The sequence below is a fragment of the Petromyzon marinus genome, chromosome 49, assembly GCF_048934315.1.
Source record: "Petromyzon marinus isolate PM22_M1 ecotype Great Lakes invasive population chromosome 49, UKy_Petmar_22M1.pri1.0, whole genome shotgun sequence".
In the NCBI taxonomy this organism is placed as follows: Eukaryota; Metazoa; Chordata; class Hyperoartia; order Petromyzontiformes; family Petromyzontidae; genus Petromyzon; species Petromyzon marinus.
The window spans coordinates 4,676,153-4,687,227 of record NC_133715.1 but is presented as its reverse complement, the minus strand read 5'-3'; the positions used below and the strand labels follow the sequence as shown (position 1 = coordinate 4,687,227).

Below are 11,075 nucleotides of genomic sequence, written 5' to 3'. Positions count from 1 at the left end.
TGAGAGAGAGAGAACGAGGGAGAGAGTGGGAGGAGAGTGGAGAGAGAGCGAGGGGGAGAGTGGGTGGAGAGTGAGAGAGAGCGAGGGGGGGAGTGGGAGGTGAGAGAGAGAGAGCGAGGGGGAGAGTGGGAGGTGAGAGAGAGCGAGGGGGAGAGTGGGAGGAGAGTGGAGAGAGAGCGAGGGGGAGAGTGGGAGGTGAGAGAGAGAGAGCGAGGGGGAGAGTGGGAGGTGAGAGAGAGAGAGCGAGGGGGAGAGTGGGAGGAGAGTGAGAGAGAGAGAGAGAGCGAGGGGGAGAGTGGGAGGAGAGTGAGAGAGAGCGAGGGGAGAGTGGGAGGAGAGTGAGAGAGAGAGAGAGCGAGGGGGGGAGTGGGAGGAGAGTGAGAGAGAGAGAGAGCGAGGGGGAGAGTGGGAGGAGAGTGAGAGAGAGCGAGGGGGAGAGTGGGAGGAGAGTGAGAGAGAGCGCGAGGGGGGGAGTGGGAGGAGAGTGAGAGAGAGCGCGAGGGGGAGAGTGGGAGGAGAGTGAGAGAGAGAGAGCGAGGGGGAGAGTGGGAGGAGAGTGAGAGCGAGGGGGAGAGTGGGAGGAGAGTGAGAGAGAGAGAGAGCGAGGGGGGGAGTGGGAGGAGAGTGAGAGAGAGAGCGAGGGGGGGAGTGGGAGGAGAGTGAGAGAGAGAGAGCGAGGGGGGGAGTGGGAGGAGAGATCGGCGCGCGCGTCTGCTCGCGCGCTCGTCAAACGCCGTCCAGCCTCATCCTCATCACAGCTCTCAATGCTGCACCATCCTGCCCTGGCTATCGCTATTGAAGAGTTAACCAGTCGCAGGCGGTCTCCTGCTCTCCTCCCTCTCTCGCTCGCGTAGATTCCATTCATTTTGTACATTCGTAAGGACTGGCTGGCCACATCACACACGCGCTTGCCTGTGTGTGTGTCTCTCTCTGTGTTTTTGCGCGTCCGTGGTGTCAGTTTGATTAACAGTAATAATCCTGCAATGTGCACCGAACAAATGGACGGGTAAATAGAGCGAGTGAGTCACATTTGTACTAATAACAGCCTGCGGAGGAGGAGGGGGGAAGATTTGAGGGGAGAGGAGAAAAACTAGCCGCTTAAAGCAAAGAAATGCACTTGGTTTAAGCGTAACAGACTCCTTGCTGTTGCGTATGAATATTGAAGTAGTTACAATTACGTGCCACGTACGTGGTGGTTGGACCAAGACGCGTCACGGCAGTTCCACTAGCCCGGTTTGGTGCTCTCTCGAGCAGTCGAATTGAACAAAATAATTCAATAATAAACTCGAAGTCTTTCTAATAAGAGGAATACGAGAGATGGTATCCGCGTCTCCGGTGCGTCGCGATAAGCTGTGCCCACTCAGATTCCTTCTGCGTCTTTTGCTCGGCATTAGTCCGTTTGGATTTGCCCCGATAGCGGAATACTTGCCTTGGAAGAATTACGATTAAGATAGCAAGCGAAAAAGTGCATTTAGTTGCGGAGTTAAGAGACAAAAAGCACGACTAAGATTCCACAACTTACACACGCCGGCTGATTCGGAGTGCCGTTGATCACTCACTGGAGATCATTTCTGCGGCGAGGAAGGAGGAAGGTCGCACTGATCTCGAAGAAAGGATACGAGGCGAACACCTCCATCAAGACCACCACCCTCGACATCAACACCACCACCACCGTTAAGACAACAAAGCAGAGAGAGTCCCAACTATCGTGAGACATGTCCACCCCTCTACTGCCGCTCTTCAACGTGGGTCAGATCTCGGCCTCGGGAGGCAGGAGGGGAGCCTCCTCGTCTTCCTCGTCCGCTGCTTCGGGATCGCCGTCCCACCACCACCACCAGCAGCAGCAGCAGCTCCACCACCTCAAGCTGTCAGAGAAGTTCGCGCTGCTGCTCGTGCTCAGCGCCTTTGTGACGCTCTGCTTCGGGGCAATCTTCTTCCTGCCCGACTCGGGCCGGGCTCTGCGGAGGCTGCAGGCGCAGGGCTTGCAGGACGCGCTGGTGCCGCGTGCAGGAGGAGGAGGAGGAGGACACCGCCAGCAGCGCCAGCAACAGAAGCGTGAGGACGCGTCGCTGCATGAGTCTGAGCGCGACCATGAGCATGCTCTGCTGGAGGCGCGCTCTGCTCTAACGCCGCACCCAGGTGATGGTGGTGCAAGTGGTGGTGGTGGCGGCGGTATAGGTGGTGGTGGTGGTATAGGTGGTGGTGGTGGTGGTATAGGTGGTGGCGGCGGTATAGATGGTGTAAGTGGTGGAGGTGTCATTAATGGTGCACGTGGTGGAGGTGTCGGCGATGTAGCTGTAAGTGGTGGTGGTGGTACTTTAGATGGTGATGGTGGAGGTTTAGTTCGCCGTGATGACGAATTTGGAGGCGCTGAGAGAGTAGTCGTCGTTGGTGGAGGTGTTGTTGGAGCTCCCGATGGAGAAGGTAGAGATGACCTGCCTGCGCATGATAGAGATACGGTTGTCGAGAGAGGCGTAGACGATGGAGGGACAGATGAAAGTGGTGGAGCTGCAGATGGAAATGTTTTTGGAGGCGTTCGTCCACCCCTTGGAGGAGGTGGAGCCTCGGATGTAGATGGAGGAGCTCTTGGTACACAGAGTGGAGTTGCAGGTGAAAGTGCTCCAGATCCGACAAACGGAGCAGGTGGCGATGTCGGGGTTAACAGCGGTGGTGCAGGCGGTGCAGGTGATGAAGATGGTGCAGGTGATGTAGCTGTTCGAGATGGTATAGGTGGTAGAGGCGGTATGGGCGGTGGAGGTGGTATAGGTGGTGTAGCTGTTCGAGATGGTATTGGTGGTAGAGGTGGTACAGGTGGTACAGGTGGTGTAGCTGTTGGTGACCACCTTAACGGGGCTCCGTCCGACAACACAGAACTGCGCGCCCTCATACGGACGGAGAAGGCCAAGATCGTGGCCGAACTTGAGAAGGAGCAGAGAGAGAAACGAGAGCGCCTGCCCAGCTTCCCCTGGGTCGAGCCGGTGGGAGCCACAGGTGGAGAACCATCGGGAGAGGACGTGCGGGAGAAGAGGGACAAGATACGGGAGGTGAGACGGTGGTGTGTTAATGGTGGTGGTGTTGACCGTGTCTGGTGGTTGCTACCTCGAGCTGGGAGCGATGAAGGTTTTGTTGAAGTTGAATTGATGTTGGCGGTGATGCTGGGTTAGTAGCGGTTCTGGGGGGGGGGGGCAGTGTTTGATGGCTGTGTTGAGACGATATTAGAACGTCTTGATGCTGAGCTGCTGGTGGTGGTGTTGGGTTTGATGTAGTGTTGGGTTTGATGTGGTGGTGGCGGTGGAGCTGTTGATTGCGGTGGTGTTGGTTATGATGTTGATGGTAAGTGAAGATGATGGTGATGGCTGTGATGCTCATTGTGTTGATGGAATGTGTTATTGGGGATGGTGGTGGTGGTGATTTTTTTGGAGACCACACATGTGATTGCATGCGTCCCCTCTCAGCCCCTTTTGGGGGATGAGTTTGACACTGACTGACAATAGGGTGGCTCCGTGTGATACAAGTTGAATTTGCTCACTCGTACAGCCTTTATTTTACCTTCATATGAGCGTGGTTATGCATATTCTGTAACAATGTAACTTGGTCACTCACTAACGTTGAGGAGAGTCCCGGTGCAGGTTTTATGTACTGTACTCTGTGTGGCTGAGATTGTGGCTCGGTTTCATGGAGCGGCAGGGCTCCCAAGTAATTGAGGGGACAAGTTCAATTCTTGGTCAGTTTGAAACCTTGATTCGTCCTCGCTCATCGTCATCATTAGCAATCACCAGCAGCGCCACCACCATCATCTGCATCGTCTTGATCGTACATCTCTCCAGGGTTTTCAATTTAGCACAGTACAGTAGGGCTGCAGTTTAACGCGTAGGCTTTCGCGACCAATATCATCCATAATAGAGCCAACTAGTAAGGGTTGTCACGTGTTATGTTTACGTGATAACCCTTACTAGTTGGCTATGTCGGGTGGTGGCGGGTTTGAATCACACATTTATATATGTACGCGATCTAACCCAAAAACCTCTATTATGGATGGGCTGCAGTGTTTGATAAATAGAAAACACAGTTGGTTGATGATTACGTGTCGTACTACAGGTCTTGGCCATAGCAATGGGTAATTTCCACCTTTTGCTTTACAAAAGTCAGCAGGTGTTTTTTGTGTCCCTTGAGCAGAGTCTTGGCCTTGCCATATTAATGTTGACCATGGGGTTAGGGGCCACCTGTGCAGATAAGCTCTTACCAGTGCTTGTTTGAGCATGTGGGCTATTTGACCATTTTATTTCAAATATTTGATTTAAATAAAATATAAATGCAGTACTGCATGAATTGTAATTATATGACCCGAGTGTCATGCACGTGTGGGTTAATGAAACAGCGGTGCCACTATCGGACGTTAAGGAGCACTCTTAATTAAATAACGGTAGCCCTAATGCCGTTACATGCTCGGCTAATTACTAATTAGGTGGGCAGACCAAGCGTTTGGTGGTCAATTTGTCTACCGTTGCCTGTATTAAAGTTAAAATGCAAAGTTGATGCACAATTACAAAATTGGTTATCCATTATAGGAGCGGTGAAGCCGTGGACTGAGCGTACCGCACCGCACGCTGAACTCGGCCGCCTGAGTTTGATTCCTGGCCACGGCTTGCAGCAGTGGCGAGTGATATCTCAATGGGTTCTGAGCCACCCCTTTCGCAACCCAAACCGACTTGCGGTTAAGTATGACCATAATGATCAAAACAACCCCGTGACAGCATTGGGATGCCTTCATCCAGGAATGGGTCGACAAAGGGCTCATTGCTTATTTGATTAAGATCCACTTTCAGCCATTTTACCGTCATTGCTTTTGAAAATTACTGGCCCCCGTCATGGGAATGTGTAATTTCCACCACTGGTTTTTCATGACCGCCAATGAGATCTAGCGCCCGTCACATTGCTCGCGAGAGCTGTGTGATACCCTTCGACCTCGCTTATGTAATAAAGCACTTGCTGTGTCATTAGTTACGTAATGCGGTCACTATGAAGATGGAAGTTTTTTAGAACGGTACAATGAGATTACATTCAAAAGTTTGTGTGACCTACATTATATATTTTTTTAACAACATTGAAAAACCATTCGACTGCCATTAAAAATGTGTTTAAATAGACAGTGCCACCGTGTTGTAAAATGAGCAACGGGAATGGCAGTGGTGGAAATTTCATATTGCTATGGGTGGGGTGAAATGAATTCATTCAGCACTGCGTTTGAGACCAAGGGGTGAGAAAATGGTTGATACTATGATACGAAACCCACACAGTCATTATATGTGGGTGCTGTATTGGCCCTAAATAGTCAAACGCTAGCAGTACTCGCCCACGCAGTGTTTAAGACTAAAATCGGAATGACTTTGGTTCGTATGAAGATTATATATTGTGTACGCGCGTATGGTGGCACGGTGGTCCGAGTTGTATTTCCACTCACAGCCAACACCAGTGACTATTTATCTTAACCAGTCCTGGGCCTCCCCTAGGTCGACTTGGCCTCAAATTAACACCTGGTGCAGTGTAAATATCGCCACTAGGGAGACAAAGGCGGCCAGGCATGGTGCTGGCCATCCACCCCCGTGTACCATGCCGGCCTTCAAGGGTGCTCGCTAACAGCACTCTCCCCAAAAGTCTGTTGAGGCTATACGGGGGATCTTGTCACTTGTTGTTTGTTTGACAGTGGTCGGAGGGCTTGGCTCTCCGTAATAAATTTTGCTTGTTTAAATCATGCTCGACGGCCAACTCGGCCCATCATCCCCTCTGGGGTTCGCAAAAAGGAGTTGGGGCCTCCACTCTGTGGAAGTCAACGGTGGTCATCCGATGGGAGTGGGACCACCGACGGAGATGAGCCGCTGTCTCCATGCTCTCTCGAGGAGGGTAGACACACTCTGATTGCGGTGTGCGAGCGGACGCGTGTTAGGGCTGCACGTGCCGTCCTTGTTGGGTGTACTTGCTGTAATTGCAGGGTTTTGCATTATTGCGGCGCCTTCGCTGAAAGAGCTGTGAACACCGATGATGTTCCGTCTCGCTGGTCCCCCAACACCTTTCCCCTTCAACTCTCACTCCCATCTGGGTAGTTATTTTTGCTCGTGTGGTTGAAACGCCGGTAGCAACAATGCTCTCGTGTTGCCTCCAACGATATTATTTTGCACAAAAGCCACTTGCAAAATGCCATTTGCTAATGCGTTTCCCATTTTGCCACTTCACCAAAGCGACACGAAATTACACAAGTGGCCATTGCATACATGTGGATGTGGAAGGATGCCTGACGTTTCATGGCAGAATCGGATTAAAAATATCTTTCGCTTCTTTTTTTTACGGAAAGTTATCGCGAATGGGACCGTGCCAATGTGTTTGGGAAGAGGACATTGTGATGGGAAAGGACACGTGTGCATGGATGATGGGAAGGGCCAGTTGTGCAAGGCAAGCATCGGTCGTGGAAGCCGGGGGGGGGGGCAGCATCAGAGGGAGACATTGCAAGAACACGTCTTAGGGGGTCAGATGTAAACTTTGCAACATTTGTGCAGTCTCGCAGAAAGGAACGCGAGCGGAGGTGTGGCGGCGGCATCGTTGACATTGGCCACGGTGACCGCTCCCTAAATGAAATGAATGTTTGAGAGAGCCCTTGATGCGTTTTTTTTTGTCCGCTCTCGATGCAAACTTTGCCCCGCGCCAGTGCTTTAACGAACGGCTCGCTGCAACTCTGCCCGAGAAGCCCACACCAGGTATGTTCAATAGGGTTAATTGAGGAATTGATGGCTTTCTGTTGAGTTCACATTTGGCAGCGGTGACAGCTGATGCTTCCACGGGGGAACGGGAGACGCCTCAATTTGCTAATCAAAGCGCAGATGAATTATTTATTGCTTCAGTGGGTTAGATGTTTACGCACGTGTGAGTGTACGCGCTTGGGTTGTGTCTGTCTGTGTGCGCGCGTGCCCGTGCGTTCTGTCCTGCCTTGAACAGAGGTGTACACCATGGCAAATGATATCCAAAACCTAACGTAGGCAAGTCTATAGGCAGACTCGGCCTAAAATGTGCACAGTACCTGGTGCGGAGCCACTGCACTACAATCCTGGTTGACCTAGTATTGATTCCTGGCTGTGGTGACAGTCATCGCCGGAAGCCACTTGGTACCTTAGGTCGACTCAGCCTAAAAACGAATGCCTGGAGCGATGGTGCGGGCTGACGAAGCTGGCTGGGCCTCCTCAGCACTATCTCATGAGCCTGTGGTCGGCCTCAACAGACACCCACTAACAGCATCGTCTACACTAGTCTAACGCTGTTGCATCTACAAGGGGGATCTTTGTGCGTGTGTTAAATGTGGGAAGTGTTAAATATGCTTCCACGATTTCTTCTTGCCAAATGTGGATGTCACAAGTGCCGTCCAGCTCTGTTATAAACCACAACACTAAATACAGCCACGGTAGCGTTTCCTCCCATAGAAATATGTCAATATGTACGGGGTGCTGTGTTCATATTTTTTGAAAGCATGCATTGTTGATGTCAAAGGATCCATCCTTCGGCATTGTGGAGACAATTGGTGCGCTTCATATATTTATGTGCGCTCAATGAATAAGACAGCGTGGGACTTGGAAAACTGCTATGCACGCAAAGTAATAATGGAATATTTTTTTTTTAAACCTACATGGTGTACTTTGCTGTATATATATTATTTGTTAATAAAATAATAATTTCTGCATTGGTTAAAATACGCGAGAACAGGATTTCTATAATTTTCTTAATATACAGTGAGGGAAAAAGTATTTGATCACCTGCTGATTTTGTACGTTTGCCCACTGACAAAGAAATACTCAGTCTATAATTTTAATGGTAGGTTTATTTGAACAGTGAGAGACAGAATAACAACAACAAAATCCAGAAAAACGCATGTCAAAAATATTATGAATTGATTTGCAATTTATAACATCATCTATTGCGTGGCGGTTGAACTTACGGCTCTCGGTCCGAACAGGCAACTGGACATATGGACATGTTTGTTCCTATCTCTGAAAGTTCGCAACTTGAAGGTTCGTAAGTAGAGTCCCTGGAGGAAGTACTTAAGCCTGGACGTGAACAGGCGCAGGGCGTCAACAGCACGGTTAGCTGGGGGAAGGGAGTTCCAGACTGCATGGTTCAGAACAGAACGGATGACCTTCCACTGAGGGGAGGGAATATAGCAGAGATCCTCGAATGTTGCTGGAGTGGAAAGCGTTGAGACCCATGCGTGCTTTAGTTGATAAACAGACAACTGCATGTAAGTGTTATCCGTGCAAGGATATTTAGTGGTGCAAACCACACCTCTGTCTCATAGCGCCAAAGGTTTAAAAATACCGAAGTTTGACACGAGAGGTGTGACATCAACATGTAAGTGTCGGCCATTATGAGGCACCGATGTCAAATAATAATTGTTTGCACATCTGCCCTATATTGAAATGAAATGTCTTCCTCTTCCGATGAGCAGTGGTGCGGTCATAATCATCAATAGCAGCCCAGAAGGAGTGTGAACTCCACTTTCTCATGACAGAGGCCAGAGTATTCTTATCACCGTTGTAACAGCACTTCCAACCATCTGCACAGTGAAACGTAGTTTCCATGTCAGTTTAACACGTCGGCTTTCGCGACCAATATCATCCATGATTCAGGGGTTTTTGTTTGGGGTTAGATTGTGTAAATATATAAATGTGTCGTTAAACCCGACACAACTAATTTAGTAAGGTTTGTCACCTAAATAGAACAATCAAATGCATTACTAGTACATTACACCGGTGTGTTGGAGAGCAAAGCCCATTTATAATCTGAGTACGACGTTTCGCCAGTAATCCATGTCCACTCTCTGATCATTGTAATTATCCGCGTGCCCAAATTGTATCGATGGAAAAGCTCTATAAATCCAGACCCTTTTCATTGATAAGATTAGTGAACCAGAAGTTACAAAACGGTCATAGGAGTCTGCCAAGAAGCGCAGATGAAAGGAGTAATTTCCATGGACAAACATATAATGGGATCCGCCCCGAGAGCCCTCCCTGTTCGGATAAGGAGAGTTTATCTGTACAGGACTTTAACAGTAAACTTTCCATTGAATTGTTGCCAATATAAAAACAAATCCCCATTGCTAATTGAGGAAGAGTGGGGGGGGGGGGGTATACCTGTGACTAAACTTTCTGAAAAGCAATGATCGATACGTGAATGGGTTAAGACAGTGCCCGTGGTTTTGCTGAACCGCTATCAGACAAATGTTTGTTTGTTTTTTTCAAAAATCGAGTTGTTATTCTAAACAGACACTTTGCTTGTTTTATCTACACATTATTTATCGTGTGTCTTGCTGCTATTTATTTTGTGGGTTCCCACACCACCCCCACCCCCCCCCCTTCATTCTTGTGCATTTGAGAATTTCGCTTCCCGTCTGTGATTACATATTCTATTTTGACCTCTTTACCCAACGACTCCAGGAGGATTTTCCTTCGAGTCAATGCCTCCGCAGTTGGAGCGCGCCACTCTTCCGCAGACCCCCGCAGCCATTGCCCTTGTTTCCAGCGCTGATCATTGTGTTCGGTTTAAAATAAATAAATGAATAAATACATAAAATGTGTTTTTTTTTTAAAGTCTAACACTAAATCGCGACGGTGTCTGACCATTTCCGATTTTGTTGTCGCCATCACTCAAAAGTTTGGAGATGAAAAAATACGGGTCTATAAATAATCGCGTAAGCAAGGTGACGTTACCGTCATGTGAAATGCCGCATTTTTCTGTAGCCCTCTGCAAGGTATTTTTTAAAATATATAAATTATTATATTGGCCCTGATAAACCAAGCGTCCCAATTCCTGTAACGGCTGCAGTGATTCCCTCGCTGTAATCATTCCTCGGGGATGAGCAACGGAAAGTCACGACCAAATGAAAAGAATGCACCCTTGGGGGGAAAAAAACCCCCAGATCCAAAGCCCACGTTATTTTTATAATTATCACGATGATTATTATTATTTTAGCTCTCTCCATGCAAGGCTGTTCAGCCATTACAGACTTTGGAATTAATCAAAATGGATAGCAAATTAGAAATTAATGTACATGGCCAATTATATGATGGCCTACATGATAGCACGACTTGATTAGCTAATTAGTCAGGCGGATTTGAGTGAAGCGCTGTACAGTGTTTGATCTGTTGGGCAATGTGTGCGGATATGTTTTTGGCTGCACTGCAAATTCCGTAACTCAAAAGATAACATCCTTACCGCTGCTAATTAAGGTCCATCTGCTGGAGTTTGAAATATGAACATTCTAATGAGTTGGGCAAAAAAAAAACCAAAGTCAACTCGTGCGGTACCAATTTGTGCACCACCAATCTGTGCACCGCGCGTGGCTTATTAGGGCCCTCTCCGATGTTGGCATTGTGGTGGCAAGAGCGTCCGCCCGCCTTCCCCGAACAGCCACGCAGTGGATTTCACTCATCTTAGGAATCGCCAGTCACGCGGTAACCAGTTATGGACTTCCCTCTAAACTGCACCAAAAGGGTCGACGTCATGTTAATCGTAATCAGCCTCCCGAAGGTCTGGGAACCCTGGACAAAAAAAAAAATTGACTGCCGGCAAACAATGCAGTTGCACTGTCAACCTGCCCAGCCAGTAATACTTAAAGTGTTTTACAATGACCAGAAGGCAAATCGTTTAAAGCAAAACTAATATTCCATCGCTACCGCCGCTACTGCTGCTATTGACAATTGACGAAAATAACAACTTGTGCATTCACAGTTGAGGCTTGCGGCCTTCCCCCCGCCGCCTCCGCCCCCTAACAAGTTCAGCGGATGGTGAAACCATGCTGTGATTTAGCCTACGAGGTTATTGTGGTAATTAGCACATTGCGAGCGGCAAAACAAGCCAACGGGGTGGGGGGGGGGTACCCGGTGGAGCCTCTAGTGACTCATAAATTGCTGCAGCATTTTCTTAGCCAGGGAGAATTAATATATATATTTTTAGAACATCAAGCTACCTAGGGGGGCTGCCAGCCAATTTTAGAAAGCCACACGGGTTTTAATAGAGTGACACGCAACGTGCGTCGC

The 11,075-nt window shown here is 48.9% G+C and overlaps 1 protein-coding gene across 2 annotated transcripts in view; it reads left to right on the top strand.

The window, feature by feature from the left end:
* The first annotated feature begins 663 nt into the window (after positions 1–663).
* The window catches only part of LOC116952930 (mannosyl-oligosaccharide 1,2-alpha-mannosidase IA-like), a 443,203-nt gene continuing 432,791 nt past the window's right edge, over positions 664–11,075 (top strand). Inside the window, exons 1-2 of one of the 2 annotated variants that reach the window (XM_032972670.2) lie at positions 664–2,139; positions 2,872–3,044. In XM_032972670.2, coding sequence (XP_032828561.2) covers positions 1,716–2,139; positions 2,872–3,044 — 597 coding nt within the window. In that variant the 5' untranslated portion in view covers positions 664–1,715. Of the gene's footprint in view, positions 2,155–2,196; positions 3,045–11,075 lie in introns of both variants that reach the window. The other variant, XM_076074611.1, reaches the window with a different exon arrangement.